Source organism: Parus major, chromosome 26, assembly GCF_001522545.3.
Source record: "Parus major isolate Abel chromosome 26, Parus_major1.1, whole genome shotgun sequence".
NCBI classification, from domain to species: Eukaryota; Metazoa; Chordata; class Aves; order Passeriformes; family Paridae; genus Parus; species Parus major.
Window position 1 is genome coordinate 421,367 of NC_031795.1, and position 18,656 is coordinate 440,022.

The 18,656-nt window shown below is 51.2% G+C and overlaps 3 protein-coding genes across 8 annotated transcripts in view; 2 read left to right on the forward strand and 1 right to left on the reverse strand.

Moving 5' to 3' along the window:
• The window catches only part of PPFIA4 (PTPRF interacting protein alpha 4), a 64,740-nt gene extending 64,143 nt beyond the window's left edge, over positions 1-597 (reverse strand). Inside the window, exon 1 of the mRNA XM_033519891.1 lies at positions 579-597. The gene's annotated coding sequence lies outside the window, so the exon portion shown is untranslated. The remainder of the gene's footprint in view (positions 1-578) is intronic.
• A 131-nt stretch (positions 598-728) lies between these two features.
• TMEM183A (transmembrane protein 183A) lies at positions 729-13,964 on the forward strand. 2 transcript variants are annotated; one of them, XM_015650672.2, is made up of 8 exons: positions 729-856; positions 1,560-1,649; positions 4,527-4,682; positions 6,864-7,023; positions 8,434-8,614; positions 11,777-11,857; positions 12,518-12,673; positions 13,652-13,964. In XM_015650672.2, the coding sequence occupies exons 1-8, from the start codon at positions 760-762 to the stop codon at positions 13,835-13,837; spliced, it is 1,107 nt and encodes a 368-aa protein (XP_015506158.1). In that variant the 5' UTR covers positions 729-759; the 3' UTR covers positions 13,838-13,964. The 2 variants fall into 2 exon arrangements, with proteins under 2 accessions (XP_015506158.1, XP_015506159.1); XM_015650673.3 differs by having other exon boundaries at positions 6,867-7,023.
• A 289-nt stretch (positions 13,965-14,253) lies between these two features.
• Positions 14,254-18,656, forward strand: part of LOC107214888 (alpha-1,6-mannosyl-glycoprotein 4-beta-N-acetylglucosaminyltransferase-like) — a 10,105-nt gene continuing 5,702 nt past the window's right edge. For 2 of the 5 annotated variants that reach the window (XM_033519996.1, XM_033519998.1), the window contains exons 1-2: positions 14,254-15,250; positions 16,705-16,786. The gene's annotated coding sequence lies outside the window, so the exon portion shown is untranslated. The remainder of the gene's footprint in view (positions 15,251-16,704; positions 16,787-18,656) is intronic. The other 3 variants (XM_015650666.2, XM_015650668.2, XM_033519997.1) reach the window with 2 other exon arrangements.

Consider the following 18,656-nt stretch of genomic DNA (forward strand, 5'->3'; position numbering starts at 1 on the left):
CAGAGCCCCTCTTTACTGGGATGGCTGGGAAGGACAATTATCCCAGAGCCCCTCTTTACGGGCAGGACTGGAAGGCGACGTGGGGCACAGTTACCTCAGGGACTTGCATTACAGGGAGGACTTGGGGGGCTCGGAGATCCATGTTCCTGGGAGAGCTGGGGACACGCTAACTCAGAGGCCCTCGTTACTGGGAGCACTGGGGAGCCAGCTGCCTTAAAGCCTTTGTGCCTGGGAGCACTGGAGTAGCGTTCACCTCAGGGACCCTCCGGACTGGGAGCACTGGAGTAGCGTTCACCTCAGGGACCCTCCGGACTGGGAGCACTGGTGTGTGTGGGGGGGATCCCCTCAAGCGCCCTGCTTACTGGAGTTAAGTAACTCTTACTGCTCACTTACAGTTACCTCGCCGGCCCTCAGTGCTGAAGAGAACCCCCTTAGGACCCCCCATTACTGGCGGGCCTGGGGCAGGGGGGAAGCTCCTCAGGCAGGGGCCTCACCTGTTAATGGGAGAACTGGGAGGAGGCAATCTCTCAAACACCCCCATTACCGGGAGGGGACAATTACTGCACAGATCTTCATACCTAGGGGGGATCTTCCGAGGGAGCCGCGTTACCGGGAGCGCTGCGGGGGGCTCCCCTCAGGACGGGGACGTTATGTCACACCCCCCGGTGACGTCAGAGCGGCGCGCGAGGTCGCGGGGTGACGCGCGCGGGGCGGGCGCTGTGGCGCTGTCCCCGCTGTCCCCGCGGGGCCCGGCCGGACATGGCCCCGCGCGGCCGCCCCGCCGCCGCCGCCATGCCCCGCAGGGGCGCCCGCAAACGCCTCAAATTCCGCGCCGACGACGTGTGCTCCGAGCGGGGTGAGAGCCGGGCCGGGCCAGCGGAGCCGGGCCTGGGCCGCGGCTGAGGGGGGCTGGGGCTGAGGCGGGGAGCGGCGCCTGATGATGGGAGCGGGGAGTGTGAGGGAAGTCGGGCCCGAGATGAGCCGGGCCCGAGGTGACCCGTGCCGAGCTCGGCCCTGCTGGTGCAGGCCGAGAGGAGGCCTGGGCCTGCATTAGGGCCTGTGGGAGGAGGTAAAGGCCTGGGCTTGGCCTGGGTGAGGGGGCCGAGGGGAAGGAGGACGGTCCAGGCTGACCTAGGAGTGAGCTGGGCCCTCTCGGGTTGGTGCAGGCAGAGAGCTGGGATTCTCCAGAGGGTTTCTGGATGCATATGTGGAAAGGAGACCTCTTTGCCCATGGAGGAGGAGCCTGGGACCAGAGGATCAGCCAGGCTTGAGTTGGGCTGTGTGAAGGAGAATGGGATTAGTTGAGGTGGTGGGAGAAGGAGAATTGCACTGGGCAGGGCAGGGATGTGGGTCCCCTGGGCCTGGTGGACTAATAGTCTGGAGTAAAAACTTGCTGGGGACTCGTGGCCTGCATCTCTGTGCTAAGGCTCATTTTCCTGCTTGTGCTTCTCCTCCTTGAGCCTCTGCTTCTCTGGGTACTGTTCTCTTTAGGCATCGTGACTTGTGTCCCCTCCCCATAATCCCTAATCCCTCTGACCCCTGTTTCCCCCGCTCTGCAGTGACCGTGGCAGATTATGCCAACTCAGACCCAGCTGTTGTGAAGTCTGGACGGGTGAAGAAAGCTGTGGCCAACGCAGTGCAGCAGGAAGGTGAGTGTGCCCTCGGGCCTCAGCCTTCCCCACACTGCATTCACGTTTTGCTGGCCTCTGCATGACATGGGAAACTCCTGTTCCTTAAACTGAGAAAATGTGTGTCCTTTAGTGCTGAAAATGAGCCTGTGCTACTCTGTAGACAATCACGTGTTAAGGACTTAGGAGGTTTTGCAGAAAGCCTGCTGCAAGAATTGCTGAGTCTTAGTTAGTGCCTGAGATGGAGAGGCTTGGGTGTCATCTCTTGCTTGAAGCAGAAAATAACATGATAAAAGTCTTTATTACTTTATTACCACATATAAAACTGTAGATAACTTTATTAGCAGGTAAAGTTCTTTGCAGGGGGGGTAAGATTGTGATAGTTCTGTCAAACGTGTTGCAAGGAGGTCTTGGGAGCGTGTTGCTGTTTTTTTGGTGAACTCTGTAAGCAAGGAGTTTTCCTGGAAAGGTGGTGCAGTATTTTGTTATCTACTTCCTCCTCATCTGGAAGCTTTCTGAACTAACACACCCCACTTGCTTGAGAAATGGTGATGTTTAGGCCTTTTAAATGTAGCTGGCCACTCATGTTGGAGGTGGATGTTGTTGTGTTGACACTGATGACTGAACTTTTCATAAAGGAAAACTCTTGGTTTGCTACTGAAATCTTGCATTGCTTGAGACACTCGGCATGAGTGCCTGTCAGGGGCACTGGTGCTCGTGAACCTCCTCTTCAGCTGCTACTTCTCAAGCTTTTAAGATCAGGGCACCTCCCTCCTTTGGGACTTCTCTCCTCCCATTCGGATCTTGTTCACCCATCTGTGTTCCATCTCCTTGAGGCAAAGTCCAGCACTTCAGCATCATGCTGGCAAACCGCTGGTGTTCTGTGCTCCCTGCCCCAGCATCACCTGATTCATTCAGTTTATCGCCTTTCCTGCTGTGTTTCTGGCTCACCTCTACCTCATCCTGGTGACTCCAGGTCACAGCAGTTCCCTGCCCACCCCTTTCCCAGCTCTGTGCAGTGCAGTTTCATGGCTTTCCCTTCTGGATTCAGGGATCCTCGGGATCCTTCCTCCCCTGCCCTAGGGCTGTGTGTCAGCCTTATCTGGCCCAGCTGTGACCTGCTGCAGCCTTATCTGGCCCAGCCTTATCTGTGCATCGTGGGGTGCCATTCTTGGGGCCAGGAGCTCCCCCTTTGGTCCCTTGCTGCCCTCCAGGAGCTCGGTTCAGAGTGAAGCCCGTGCTGGATGGGACTGCAGCAGGCAGGGCCCTTCCCACAGCCAGCATCCCGTGGGAGCTTCACCAGCAGGGGAGCCATGGCCAGGAGGAATTTTTCTGGGCTTTTTTTCCTCCCCATTCTAATGCCCAAGATGGGAGGATTACAACAGGGAGGTGAAGAGAGGGTGCCTCTGCAGGATTGCAGTGCAGCCATTCACTGCTCAGTGGACTCGTGCTGTTGACTCAGAGGTTGACTTTTCCTCAGCAGAGTGGAGTGGACTCTTCTTCTAAACCCCACTCTGAGTCCGTGTCAATTTTGTCCTCTCTTGTTTGGCTGTATTTGCTGTTTTAATTCGCTGTCATTTGTGTTGCCACCTATTTCACTCTCTTTTTACCTATAAAAGGTCCTGTGGAGAGGGCAGTAGGATTTGGCAGTAGGGGAGACAACTGCCATGAATACATGTAGGTGCCAGGAAAGCATCCAGTTTATAAAACAAACTGTGCAAAGTGAGGTAGAACTGGTTTAGCAAAGTAGTGAGGTGTGTCTAGTCAGTGGGTACAGTCAAGTCCTGTCTGAAGACTCTCTTTCCATCTGCTGTCTTTTCATTTTAAAACCTTGTTTGGTGGTTAGAAATGAGAATATTTTCCACCTGAGTTTATGTTCTGTTTCTTGTTGTTGTTTGTTTTTCTGCTTCTCTGTCTCTGTGATTCAAAGAGCACATTTTGCTCTTCAGTGGCTCTGGTGACTGCAGATACTGGAACTGGGATGTATAAAACCTTCCTGGGATTCAGTTTGTGCTGGGTAGCTTGAAAACTGTAAGCTTCCTCAGACCTCATGGTCATGTTCTATTCTTCAGCCAGAGTGTTGGGTTGAAATTCAGCTCTTGAATGAATTTCACAGCCTGTTTGCAAAGCTGCTGTGTGTGCTGGTCTCTGTGGCAGTGCCTCACACAGCTGTAATGTAGGACCACACCTTTCTTTTTCCAAGACTGTCATTACTGACTCACATGGATTTTTCTGCCCTAATGAGCCCTCAGCTTACAGATAGAGTTTTAAAAATAATATTTTTGAACAAGGATATGTCTAAACATGTCCCCAGATACAGAAAAACAAAAAACCCAACCTCCAGCTGATTCAATTGGCTGTTTTCCTCACTTGGCCAGAGTCATTCCCTTCACTAAATACCAGGGTAAGTGGAACTCCTGTGCACTTAAAGTGAGTTCCAGCCCCAGTGGGTTGTGTCATCAGCCACAGGATGTTTGTCCTGCTGCAAAGGAGGCGATTCTCCATGCTCATTAAACAGTTCCAGAGCAGGTGCTGCTCCAGGCTGAGCATGGCCATGCAAGGCAACTCTGCTGTTCAGGGAAACCAGTTACCCCTTAGAAAGAGCCTGTTGTTTCATTTGGAGTTGTAAATAGCTTCAGCTAAGCCAGTGGGATCTGTATAATGTGCTGGTAATCATCTTCATTGCTCATTCTTTAAAACAAGCAGCTGAATAATTATGTTTCCCATTCACTCACTCCTGCTAATCTTTCCCTGACAAGGTAATCCTTCAGCTCAGGATTTACTTGCTTGTGTCACTCACCAGAAAAGCTGTAAAGCAGTGGTTCCACTGAAGCATCTCCTGAACTTGGATCACCTTTTCCTTTCTGCTATTTTACTTACTGTTGTTCTTGGTTGCAGTAAAGTCCCTGTGTGGTTTGGAAGCTTCCTGTGTCCCTGCTGAGGAAGTTCTCTCTGTGTCGGGAGAGTCCTGTGACAGCAGTGATGAGATGGATATCAAGGAGAGCATCAATGGGAGAGCTGCCTCCAGGAAAAAGAAGAGCAAAAGGCACAAAGGTGTGGTTGCCTGCCCTCCTGGGGCCCTGTGGGCTCCTGCTGCATGTCCTGCATGGGGAATGCTCATGCTGGCGATTTACAGGATGGTGATGGGGCTCTTGGAGCATTCTAGAACTTTGTGTGTGCCACACAAAGAAATGCCAAGGGTTTAGTCACTTGCAAATCTGCTGGCACTTGGTCACGGGAGCTGGATTTGCACAAAGGCAGAGCCTGGGGCATGAGATCAGATCCTGAGAGCTCCTTGCTTTTAGCAAATATCCCTCAGCCTTGGAAAACAAACACTGCTATTCCAGAGTTGTGCAACTTTGCTACTGGCTGTGTTGCTTCACTGAACGTGGGGTGGTGGCAGCAGGTTTGCTTTGGGGTTGAAGTGCTGTTGTCCATGATGCAGTTGTTGGTAAAACAGAAACTCTGTTTTCAGTGTGTTTCCAAGGCTGTGGTTTGTTACAAATGGGTTTAAAGGGCAATTTTTCCAGCAAGGAAGTGCATTTGATCCTAGTGGCATCATAATATATTAATTCAAGGGAGATGTATCCTTCAGCACTTACACTTTGTGCAACTCTGTAGAAATCCATTGACAATGCAGTGTAATCAGCAAACAGCTCTGCTGGACTGGAAAACCCTGCAGATGTTTCTAGTAACAGTTTGCTTTCAGGTTGAGAAGCAAATTTTAACCAGTTTTCTTGAGCTTAGTAGCAATTTATGTAGCACTTGATCATCCACCACAGACTGAACATAGACAGCACTGTCTCTGGGAAGGGAGTTAAAAGAGTTTAACTTCTTATATTAAGGCATCCTTCAGAATCCTGGCAAAATAATATCTGGGTGGCTGGAGCTATGTGTCTGGAAAGACAATATTCTGTTCTGCTACAGCCTTGTCTTGTTTCTGCTGCATGTTTAGGGAGGAAAAAATGGTGCTAGAACAGCTTGTGGCTGCCCTCTGGGTTCAGCAGTGTGGAGGTTGATGGCTTCTTGAGCCAGAGCTGACCCAGCAGAGAGGGTGTAGCAGCCCCTTGTGGGTGTGCCTGCCATAAATAAATCTGAAGTGCTGTGGAGAAGTGAGCACATCCAGAGCTTTCTTTGGCAAGCATCACATGAGGATAAAAATTGCCCTTTGTATTAACCTGCTGTCTCAGGGTTACATGTGGCACCCTCAGGTTCCCAAACACTGCTTCTATGCCAGAGACCTCACAGCAGCTTTTCCTGGTAGCACTGTGCACAAGTTGTGTTTTCCTTCTCTGTTCTTATCCTTCCTAATGCTCAGTATTGTTCACCTACTTAGATTCTTTAAAAGTATTTTTTACTCCTAAAGTTGGAGCAGTGTCTGTGGAAAATCACGTAGTGTAAACTACAAAACACTCACAGGAACGAAAAGAGTGGGAGCCTTCAGTTCTGGCTGAGCAGTTCTGACACCTCTGAGAGGAAGAACAGGCCATTCTCATGTGAATTGCATTAAAGTTCCCATCGAGAAGCTTTAATGAAATTAAGAGGTTTAAGAAAAGCAGCTGATTGCCAGATGCAGAACAGAATTTCCCTCCCTGACAGAACTCCTACCAAAATACTATGACCACTGGAACAAAGAATTGACAAGCCTGGCAGTGTCAATGATCAGGGTCTTCAAGTGTGAATCGATTTTAGTGGCCTGTTGAATGTGTCCTTTTGATTAAAAATGCAGGAGCTTGGCCCTCCTTTACATAAAGTTGCCTCTATTTGACATCCAGTTTTTATTTCTCAAGCTCACTGTGGTATTTCAGCTGTGACAGGGTCAGGCATTGAAATGGGGTCCAGAAAGGCTTTGTGGTTTCCATCCTTGCACACAGAACTCACTTGGAGAGGATGCTGAACAAAATTATTTAATTCTGTGTGCTTTGAGCTGAGTTGCTGGATTAGAAACTTCCAGAGAACCCTTTCAGCCTGAATTCCTTTCTGAATCTGCCACTTTGCCCACTTGTGCAGCAGAGGTAACAGTGGCAGGTGTCCAGCACAGGGGAGGTGTCGTGGCTGTGTGGCCACCGATGGGACTGGGGAGGGGTGGCCACTGAGATTGTGCAGACTAGGCTTGGACTGGCTCTGGGTGTAATTTAGTGGCCCATCTGTGCTGCCAGGTGTGCAGTGTGTGTGTCTAGGTGGGAATTGGTGCAGATGGGATGTCCTGTGCTAATATACCCTCGTTGCCTTTAGAAGATGCTGAAGGGGGAGGAGGAGAGGAATATCCCATCGACATCTGGCTGCTCCTGGCTTCCTACATCCGCCCTGAGGACATTGTCCGGTTCTCTCTCATCTGCAAGAAAGCCTGGACTGTCACTTGCACTGCTGCATTTTGGACCAGGCTCTACAGAAGGTGAGACCCTAGAGGATTTTTATACTGGTTTCAGTAGAGAGCAGTTCTCTGCAGAGCTGGAAATAAGGGAATCATTCCCTGTAGGCCTGGGCCCTGTGTTTGCACATTGACATGGTGATGTGAGCCTGTCCTGGCACGGGGTTTTGGAATATTCTTCTCCCTCAAAGACAAGCTGAGAGAGCTGGGGTTGTTCATCCTGGAGAAGAGAAAGCTTGGGGAAGACCTCCCTGTGGCCTTCTAGTACCTTAAGGGGGCTTATAAAAGGGAGGCAGAGGGACTTTTTATGTGGGTGGGTGGTGACAGGACACAGAGCAATGGTTTTAAACTGTGGGCAGAGGGCAGGATTAGATTGGATGTTAGGAAAAAAATTCTTGGCTGTGAAGGCAGTGAGGTCCTGGCACAGGTTGCCCAGAGAAACTGTGGTTGTCCCATCCCTGTAAGTGTCTGAGGCCAGGTTGGAGCACCCTGTCATAGTGGAAGGTGTCCCTGCCTATGGCAGGGGGTGGAATGAGCTGAGCTTTAAGGTCCCTTCCAACCCAGACTATTATTAGATTCTAATGTCATGTCTGTTTTGGATCTGCAAATGGATTTTTGAGGAGTATTCCTGTATGTTCCCTGTAAAATCTCCGAGCTTTGTGTCCTTCTCTGTTTGCCATGGCCCAACACTTGTATATATCAACCTCTCCAAGTGTGTGTGGCATAGTCAGTGCTGAAAGGGAAACATCACTGATGGACAACTCACCCTGCTTCAAGCTCTGATCACAGCCACCTCCCTGTATTGGAGCATCTTGGAGCTGTACAGTGACAGGAGTAAGTGAAAGCAAGGAGGGCAAAGGGATGGTCAGGAGTTGATACAAATCCTTCTGTCCCAGTGCATGCCACTGGGATATTCCTTCAGGACAGAATATTTTCTTTACACATCTTTTACATTTACCTGTTGCCCAGGAGGCACAAGCAGCAGGGGCAGGGTAGACAGCAGCTGTGGTCACCCTCGCCTCTGGTTTTTTAGTGGGACATTCCATAGCAAAGGCTCCTTTGGAATGCAATCAAGGAATAGCCCTTGAGTGCAAGTGCTGGGGCTGCTCTGGCAGTGCTGGGAGCTACAGTCAGCTCAGCTGGGAGTCCCTGAGAACCTGCAGCAACCTGCAGCCCTTTGTGCAGCCTGCAGCTACATCCCCAGCTGGTCTCTGGGCAAAGTAGGAATTGGGAGCTGCAGCAGGACGTGTGGGCTGGACGCCTGCCTGGTGCAGCTCACGGCTTTGAGGCTGCCGTGTGATGTGCTGTCAGCAGCACACCCCCCTCGCAGCCCTGAGGGTCTGTCCTGTGGTCAGACAGATGTGGAGTTTCCCTCTGACACAGCTGTGCCCCTGGCTGTGCCCTGGGGTGACACGGTGGCCGTGGGTTCTGCAGGCACTACAGCCTGGATGCGTACCTGCCCCTGCGCCTGCGGCCCGAGTCCATGGAGAAGCTGCACTGCCTGCGCGCCTGCGTCATCCGCTCCCTGTTCCACATGTACGAGCCCTTCGCCGCCCGCCTCTCCAGGAACCCCGCCATCCCAGACACTACTCCCAGCACTTTAAAGAATTCCAGAGTAAGTGGCATCACTCAGGAACTGGGATTTGTCTGAAGCGTTGCTGTTCCTGTTCAGGTTTTTTTCTTTCTAGAGGAAAAACATGATGTGGAGATGGTCACCAGTGAAGCTGGGGTGTAGGATGGTCACTAACTGGGTATTCTCAGTGGGCTCTGTAAAACTGGGCTGGTTACTTGTTATGTTTTAGAGTAACTTCTGCCTGAGTCCTACACTACACCATTTTAACCAGCAAAACCAGTCCTGGTTTCACTGGATGTCAGAACTGACAGGGATGTTTGCAACTCTCCCCTCCTCTGAATGAGGCTCCATGGGATCAGCTTTTATATGTTTTGCTTTATTCTGACACTGTCTGCCAGAGTACATCTTCTCTCTGTAACAGGCCTCTGGAGAGCTCAAGAGTGACACTGGTGCCAGGAGTTGTGTCACCCTGCTTTCCTGCAGGTCATCCGTGGTCTGGTGTGTGGGTGAGGTGGGGTGGTGACGCTGGGGTGAGCATGGCAAATGTGCAGAGGCAGTGTCTGTTCTGAGACTGGGCAGCACTTGTGTTGGGCTGTGAAGGGTTTGTCTGTGGTGTGGGCAGGTAATTCCCTGTGCTATCCCAGCTTGGAGCACTTGCTTCTCATTCCTCTTTAATTGCTGTTGACCATTAACTCTGAAATGCCTTTGTGTCTCTTGTTTGGTTTTAACTTGCAACTGGCCGATACTCTGTGAGCAGCTTAAACAACAATGTGAATTCTCCACCTCCAAATCCAAGGTCAAAAACCTGTTGAATGAGGATTTTGGAGCCCAACTGAAGTGGGTTTCATTGAGGAGTTACACTTTCTTTTCTATTCAAAATAGAGGAGCTTCATCTATCTGTACGTGACATCCTGCCTTTCTTCCTTCCTCTCCCTGTCCCAGCTGTGTGCCCATAGGCTCGGGGAGCATCCAGCAGCACACAGGAGGTGGTGCTGCAGCACAGGGAAAAGCACATGGCTCTGTGTGCGGTCTTATCTCTGCATCCAGAGCTTCTCCTTCTCTTCCTGAGTCCCCAGGCTGGGGATCTTCATTCTTACCAACTGAAAAAGCAAGACACTTCCAGGAAATTCCAGTAGTCCTGAGCCCAGGCTCCCGCTGCTCGTGGCTGTAGGAGCTGGAACCCCAAGGTGGTGCTGGCAGGGTCGGGAGGATTCCTGGTGACATCATAACGGCTTTGGTGCCCACTGCTAGTGCTTCTCCTGTACTAACAGTTGGAGGAGGATCCTTTTAAGTGCAGTCTTTCATTGTTCAGCTTTTGAAAAAGGAAATTAAATGGGGACGAGACTTTGTCAAAGCAGTAGAGGTTTGACCTAACCCCTTGCAGCATGAAAGAGCCACCCTGAGCCTGGTCTTGCTGTACTACTGCACTGCAGGACTCTGAGCTGTACTTGTGTGACTGTGCACAGAAGTTCCTCAGCACAGAGGGTTTGGAGGAGGACCTGGCACTGCCTCCTCACGTTCTGGCTTTCCTGGGCTTTGGTTGTACCTTTGTGGGTTGCTGACACTAACAGCAACGACTGCCTAAACTGCATGTGGCTAGAGGAAAGCCCAGTCCTGGGTGTGATCCAACCTAGCTTTTCCTCTTTAATTTCCTTTTTTCTTTCCCTAGCCTAGCTTGTGTGGGACACTTGGAGCCGTTATGGTGTCAGCAGAGGTGTTTGCCCTTTAAAGACACCCCATTATTTTGGGCGGAGCGGCAGCCGCACGGCGCGTCTGAAGGGCAGGACGGCTGACCCGAGGACGACATCCTCTGCCCCTTAGGAGGTACTGACCTTTTGTGCTTCACTACTTGCCATGACCAAACAGGTTGCTAGACCAGGCTGTCTCTGCAGGTGAACTACAAATGCCTCTGATGGTGGAGTTAAACTCAGCAGCATCTGCTGCTCATCTGAGTTAAAAGATCTGGAGAAGGTTTTTATTGGAAAAAACTTGAGGGCTGCTTCCTCCCAGGTGGAGGTTATTCCATGCATGTTTCTGAGCTTTACTCCACAGAGCTTTGTTGTTCACTTCATGAAGGTTGTGGAGAAAAAAGGTCCTTTAAGGACTCTTGTTTATGGATATGACTTAGAGTTGAAGTAGAGGATCTTGTATCTCCTTTGGTCTCTTCAAAGCCCCTGTGGTAGAGGCTGGCTCTGGTTTCATTTTATTAGGATCGTCTTGGAATGAAGTTAAACGTGTGCTTTGCCCTGCAACCCAGTCAGGCCTTCTCTCTTCAGGAGAGACTGTGTATGGATCACAGGGAGTTCTCTCTACACACATTATTCCTCCTCTTCCTGCTGACACTGATGAAAGATAAGACCAGCTGTGGTGGGCTGGCATCTGTGGTGTGGAAAAGCTTTGACAGATGTCTGGACTGACTTGCCAGGCTCTTTCCTTGGTTGTTGAGGGCTGCTTGCTTGTACTGTGACTGGTAGGCAGGGATTTCCCTCCTACAGGAGTTCTTCTGAGCCTCCTGGGCTGGAGCCTGTGACCCACAGTGATAACCAAGTGAAATTAGAGCAGTCCTGGTGTGTATCTGTGTGGGAGGGCAGTGCTGGTGGCTTCTGAGGCTGTTTAAGGTTTCTCATTTCCTTTTGAAACGAGACAGCAGGTTGGTCAGACTGTGCTGTCCTGGCACTGGTTTTGGACTCGGAACAATGACAGTCAGGGCTGATGATGGCAAGGTCAAGGTCTCCATTTGACACCACAGTGGTTTAGGAACTTCTTCATCCATCACCTCATTGCTTGTGTACTGGTCTTTATATTTCCCTCTAGATCCTTTCCTTTTCGATCCTTATTCTGTTCTCTGTTGTTCCTTGCTTTAACCTTGTTAGGAACCCAGTTTAATGGGAGCTGCTGGTGGGTGGAGGGAAGGGGTGAATCTGCACCACTCATCCCTGCCCTAGGAAAGGGACAAATGGCACTACAGGATTTTGCTGTTTGGCACATCAGTGACTACGTGTTGCATGAGGAGCTGGCCAGCTTGAAACTGGGATATCTACACTGCTGAGAGGGTTCTTGGAATGTAATTAATTTGAATAAGTGGCTCCTAATTGCTCCTATGTAATTGTGTTTGCAATTGGAGGCCTTTATAATCAGTTGAAACTTACTTAAAGTGGTGCTTCTGAGGGTTTCATAATATTGTGTTTCTTTTTTCCACCTCAGTGTCTGCTTTTCTGGTGCAAAAAGATTGTAGGGAACAGACAAGAAGCAATGTGGGAATTCAACTTCAAGTTCAAAAAGCAGGTATGAAAGAACCAGATCAGCTGTGACTTTTGTTTGAAGCAGCAATTATTTTTCTGGGGGGTAGAAGGGAAGTGGAAGCTTTTTGTCCATTCAGACAATAAATGCAAACTGATCCCCATTGTAAACCAAAGCACATTGTGGAACTAAACTCAGTTTTCAGTTTGTGTTACCAAGACATTTAGAATCCCACATTTTTATTTCCCCCTTTGGTGTCCTTTCCCTGCTATAAGATGTGGATGATTTTTTACACCAATTAATCTCACCTTTGGGTCACCACTACTGATTTTTACCAAAACCCAGAGAGTCTGACTGCAGTGGTGAAAATGTTGACCAAAATCTGAAACTTCTTGTTATGCCATTGCCAAGATTTCTCAGAGAAGTGAAGGCAGCCAGCACTGCCAGGGAAAGCCTCCAGAAGTGGAGTAGTGGAGAAATTACTGGGAGAAGCCAGTAATTTCAGGGAACCTTGGGAATTGGTTTTCCCTCTAAAGAAATGGTCCTGAAAATTGCCCATCCTGAGTGATGGCATTTTGTTGTTAATGTGATACTTTGCCCAAACACCTGGGGAGGAGGAGAGACCTTGCCAGGCTGCCCTGGGGAGGAGCAGCCAAACCCAGCAGAGCTTCCTGCTTCACTAAATTTTCCTCTCTTTCTTTCAAGTCTCCCAGATTTAAGAGCAAGTGTTGCAAAGGTCTCCAGCCCCCAATCCAGTATGAGGAAGTGCACACAAACCCAGATCAGGATTGCTGCCTGCTGCAGATAACCACCTTCAATTTCATCTTCGTGCCAATCGTCATGGGCATGACCTTCACCTTGGTGAGTGGGAGGAAGCTGCCAGACTTTGCAGATGAGGTTCCTGTAAGGACATGAAGGGGCGCCTGGAATCTCCTGTGTTCAAAGGGGTCATCAAGCCCAACTCCTGGCCCTGCACAGGACAGCCCCAAGAATCCCACCCAGTGCCTCTTTTGGGCTGTATAAATCTTACTGCTCTATCAGCAAAGCAGTTCTGGGAATCATATGGTTAATGAAGAGAGGAAATGCTCAGAATCTCAGCTGAACTTCACCATTTCCGTTGGCTCTTCCCTGTTTGGTGCAGTGAGTAGAGAGGATGTAGAGAATCTGCCAGGAGCTGTGTTTGTGCAGTGTCTGGGGGCAGGTTAGTCAGAGCTGCAGCAGGTACAGGAGACAGGGAGCAGCACAAGTGGAGGTGTGCCCCTCACAGGAAAATACCTCTTTATGGCAATAAATTCTGAGAGGAAAATCCCACATGAGAAAACTCTTTAAATGTGTTTGGTCCCTGATTGGGAGTCAGCATTTCAGAAATGGCCAGTGCTCAGGAGAGGTTCAGTCTGGCCTCGCTTGGGAGTTAGGCAGTGAGTTCCAGACTTCTCCTGACCACTACTTGCTTCCAGGTTCACTTAGAATCAGACTCATAAAATTACTTCGATTGGAAAAGACCGTCAAGATCAAGTCCCAGCACTGCCATGCTCACCCCTAAGGCATGTCCCAAGTGCCACATGCACAGGCCTTTTGAACACTGCAAGGGCTGGTGACTCCACCACTGCCCAGGCAGTTCCAGTGTTCTTTTACAGCCCTTAGAGCTCACAGCATGATTGCTGGGGGCTGCCAGGCAGAGAGCCCGTTTGGATCCTGTGCTTTAGCCTGGAGAGTGTGACTGTGAAACACCCGAGACGTGTAGAATTCAGAGGAATTTATGAAGTCTAGAAGTGTTGTGTTGAGAGCTCTCTTGGTCACTGTGACTTTCTGAAGCAGCTCTGCTCTCCTCTCTTGCAGTTCTCCATCTCGGTGAGCACGGACATGCGGCACCACCGCGTGCGCCTGGTGTTCCAGGACGCGCCCGTGCGCAACGGGAAGAAGCCGCGCGTGGAGCAGGGGGTGCAGGTGGTGTTGGACCCTGTGCACAGTGTCAGGCTTCTGGATTGGTGGCACCCACAGTACCCCTTCTCCCCAAAGGCCTAGTGCTCTCCTGAGGCTGCAGGAGCCCACAGGGGACTGAATCTGGCAGGCTGAAGAGAATTTCTAGGAACCAGGAAATCCTATTTTTATTTCTGAAATAAATTCTGCAGTCTCCTTGCAAGTGGTTGAAGCTGCTGAGCTAGTTTGTATGTATATAACTTCTGGTCAGTAATGAGCAGAGCTGAGTGTAAAGCAGAAACTATTTGTAAACACACTTTTATGTAAAATTGACATTTTATGATTTGAAAGGAGCTCCCTGGAACTGTTCATTTAAAATCCTTTTGGTGCTAATCAAAGTGGTCCTGTGTTCTCTTGTTCGGGAAGAAGCAGGAGGTTTTGCTTTCCAAGAACTTTCCCTTTTGCTTTCCAGGAACAATTTCCAAACAAAATCCATGTTTGTTTTACTGCAGCAGAATTGTGTTCATGCACAGTGTGATATTTCAGTGTCTGACAAGCAGTGAGCAAGACAGCAGTGATCAACAATAATCTTAATTCCCAGCCCAGAAGATCAGAGTTTAAGGAAAGAAAAAGTCATAAATGATCAAACAAAGGAATTACTTCAAAGAGGAGGTGTAAGGCAAAAGTCTCACTTGAATGTAAAGGTACTCAAGTTCTCACACTGGAGTTTTTCTTTGAAAAACTTTTAAAACCAGACAGTGCTTTTTAGAGAACACAAACAGGGAGAGGAGGGGATAAACTAAAATAACCGAAGCAGTGATGAAGGACTCGACTCTGTGTCTTTTGAAAGAGCAGTGTAGAAATATTTTCTGTTGAAAGCCCCCAAGCAACCACTGATGTAGCTTTTGACTAAACAAATTGATTTTTTGAGGAAGAAGCAACCCTGAAACTTCCTGTGGTTCTGGGCTGACTGAGAAGTGAGGGGTGCAGGGGCTGGAGCTGTTGGGGGTGTGATCTGAGCAGAATGAAGGTGTCTGGAGGTTTCATTGAACACGTGGCTCCCTGGGGAGGTGTAGAGGAGGTGCTGCAGGGCAGGGGAGCAGCTGTGCAGATACCCTGGACTGAACTTTGCTGCCTTTCAGATCTCAGTTCCTCAGTCCTACTGCACATCACATCCGGTCCCAAGCAGGAGGAGCTGCACTTGTCCGTGTAGGATGTTCACTGAAGCTCCTGAAGGAGAGGGAGTTCTGCTGTCTCGGTTTGGACTCTGTGGTCTTCGTGAGTCCCTTCCAGGTCAGAGTATCCAGTGATTCTGTGACCCCCACATGACCCTGGTGTAGCTGCCCAGGAGGAGTTTCTTGCATGTACCTCTGCCACTCTGTAAATCACCACTAAGGACATCTGCCCCAACCTTGGATCTGTGTTGGAGGCTCTTCATTTGACTTCAAACACATTTGGGACAGCTCCTGCCTCACATTTCCCTTTCCACTACTGCTGAACTTCTGTTGATGCCACCAGGTAAGTTTTGAATTTAAATTGGTTTAGTAGAGGTAAATGTGCTGTCCCTAAGCTCCTGGGGCTGCCATGATGGCAGAGCCTGGGCTATCTTCTGGTTGTGGTGCAGGAGAGACAGGACAGGGGCTGGAGCTGTGAGTAAGGGCTGCAGGGGCTCCATCTCCAAGGAAGATGCCCCAGGGAAGTGGGGGACAACAATCTTCCTTTGGCTGTGGGGTTAAACACCACTGAACTCAGAAGTGGTGAAGCTCAGGAAGGGAAATGTGGTCGTGCTGCAGTTTCCAGTTGTCTTGCAGGGAGGTGGCTGCAGAGAGCCTGCTTCTGACTGTGCTTCAGGCTGTTTCCTGCCACATTCCCTGGAAACTCCCTTGTGATGGTGCCAGGGCTGTGTGCCTGCTGATAGCTGTCTCTGCAGGGTCTGGGGGGTGGGAGCAGAGCGGTTTGGTTCCTGCCTTAGGCTGATAGCAGTGTGTGCCTTAGGCTGGTGCCTGTGTGAGGCTGTGCCCTTATCTGTGAGGAGCTGCTGTGGCTGAGGGGGGCTGGGAACAGCAGCCTGGGCCCTGCTCTGGCTCCTGTGCAGAGCCACAGGACAGCTCTAGGGGTGTGTGTTGTGCCATCAGGCAAAGCAGGAACACCTCATCAGGCATGTGGCAAATCCAGGGGGCAGAGGTGTTTGGCAGCTCCTAGAATTTCCTGGCTGATCCCTGGCAGTGCAGCCAGAGTGGGTAGCACAGGCTGTGACAGCAGGAAGCAGGTGGATGGGATGTTTCCTGCCACCAACAGACTTGCTGGATTCAAATATGGGTATTTAGATACAGACAGATGCCCCTAAGCCAGAGGTGCCCCTCCAAGGCCAGGCTTTTTCTAGGCTGAAATGTAGAAAATGTACAAGAACAATTCTCAATCTTTTTCTTTACAAAGCTCCCAGTGCTGGAGCTGTACTGATCAGCAGTGCTGGCAGGGGTTGGGAACCTGTTCTGATCCATTTTGGGAGTCTGGGGAGTGGCAGGGATGCTGTGGAGGGGGTATTCTGCCTCTGTAGAACTGCAGTTGCAGGTGTTCCCTTGGTCCTTACCCAGAACATCACACCCTGAACCCTGGGCTGAGGTTTGCTCGGTGAGGGAGTGACACCAAAGCTCTGCCCCGAGCAGGGGATTTCCACCCTGGCCCCCGAGCCCAGCCTCTCTTGAAGCTTGATTGCCAAAAAAGTCCTCTTTGGTGTCCTCCAGGCTGGGATGCAGTGAGTGCACAGGCAGGAGTGGCTGTGATTTGGTGTCACCCATTTCTGCAGGACACAGGGGTCCCTGGAGGTGTGGAATGGAGCTCCAGAGCAGCATCGTGGTGGCTCTCCCTGTGCTCTCCCTGCTGTGTGAGGCTCCATTCTACCTTTGCTTTGCCCTGCTCCTGAATAATGGAAGGGCTGTAAACAGATCCTGCAGGCCTCTCTGGTTTCCTAGGGGAGACAGGAAGATTTGGCCACCACCCTCACCCTGTTCCTATCCTTGTCAGGGATCTGGTGTCCAACAGGAGCTGAGCTGGGTAAGGCGGGGCCTGGGGGTTTGGGAAAGGGGGCTGGGCCCTGCTGTGGGTTCCCTTGTGCTTGTCCCATCCCAGTCCCTGTGCTCTGGCCCCAACTGGGGGAACTGGTCCTCCCCAGCCCCCTGTGCTGGGTGTGCCTGTGCAGCCACGGGGCTCTCTCAGAACAGCCTTTGCACCTTCTTCAGCTTAATCTAAAAGCAAGCAAAAATGTGTCTTTTAGCCTCATTTCAGCCACCTCCCTGTTTCCCCTGGTGAAATATTTCAGTGGGTTTGGGGCCAGAGAGAGGTTTGAGAGCAGCTTTGGGTGCCAGGCTCTGGTTGGTTCCTGGGCACTGGGGCTGTGCTGTGGCTCTCACAGGGGGGAGGTGGAGGAACTCCTTTTCAGCACCCAAACACCACCTGGGACTTGCTCCATAGCACAAAGGCATGGCTGAATGAACTGGTTCAGGCTGGACTCGTGGCACCTGCTTTGAGGGCAAGAGGACCCAGGATGTTTGCCTGGGCACCAGGAGCTCTGTCCTAGCTGTGGATTCCTTTCCTGCTCCAGGCAGGCTTGTGAATGTGCTGGGAGAATGCCAGCACTGCACCCTGAAGTGGCCTGTGGGGACCAACAGGGAATTGAATTTGGTGGCTCTGCTGCTCCCCTTGGCAGTGCTGGCTGTTCCTGCGGTCAGGCTGCTGCACCCTGAGCACTCTGAGCACTGGGGATGCAGGGCTGTGCTGGGTGTCACAGCCCTCCCCCTCTTCCTTTCTGTGCAGGCAGGAAAGACCAGGTTTCCTTCCTGTGCAGGAGTGCAGCTACGGTTGAGAAAATCCCTCCCCCTCCTGCAGCTGCCACCAAGCCCAGTGCTCCTTTCCATCCTGGGCCACTGAGCAGCAAAGCTATGATGGGCTGGCCCATCCTGCCTCCTTTGGCCCTCCTGGAGTCCTCCAGCCCCTGCCCAGGTGGGAATCCTCAAGTGCCTCTGCTCCAGTGCTGGTGGAGTGTCCCCTCTGAGGCCCTGGGACCCCACTGGGACAGAGCCACTGCCGTCACACCATCGGAGTGTAAGGATTCAAACCCAAAAGATGTAGGAAAAGTGAAAGCCAGCAGATCTGGGAGCCTGGGGACGTCTCTTCCACCTTCCCAGCACCTGCTTCCTGCCCTACCTTATCTCTGTCGTGCAGAGATGTCCCAGGCTCCATGTGTTCCCACAGGGAGCAGCCGGGGCTGGAAGTTGTTACGGGGGATTTGTAGAAGCTGGAGCCTCTCACAAGAGATGTGAGGCTCCCTGAAGATAGGAGAGGTCCAGGACAGCAAGGAGAGAAGGGCAGTGGGATCCAAGCTTCTGTGTGAATAAATGGGGTGGGTGGAATGGAAGGGAAGGGGCTTCCTGTCCACTGGGATGCTGTGGGTGAGTTGCTGTGTGGGGAAGAGTTGATCTGGAGCTGGGGACAAGCGATGCCACTGGTGACTTGTGGATGCCCCAGAGCCATGGTCCTGCACTGGGTCTGGAGGAGGGAGGCAGCAGGAGAAAAGTCTTGGAGAGTGGAGGATCTGGGAAGAAACCAGGCAGTGGAAGGTCCCTGTGTGGCCCACATTGGTTCACTGGGATCAGAAGAGGCTTCATTCCCAGCCCAGCTGCAATGTCCAATACTCCAGTGAGGAGCTGGAGCGTGTGGGGAAGCTGTGGTGTCCTGGGGCTACATCCCAGGTAGGATCCAGGTTCTGCCCTGGCCCGGGGTGTCAGGTGTGCAGTTCTGGCTCTGCACCCCAGAGTTTTTTGCCAACTCAGCACAAGAGCTGGAAAATAAATGGGGAAAAAGCTGTGCCAGCCCCATGTCCCCAGCTCCGTGTCCCCAGCTCCGTGTCCCCAGTCCCGTGTCCCCA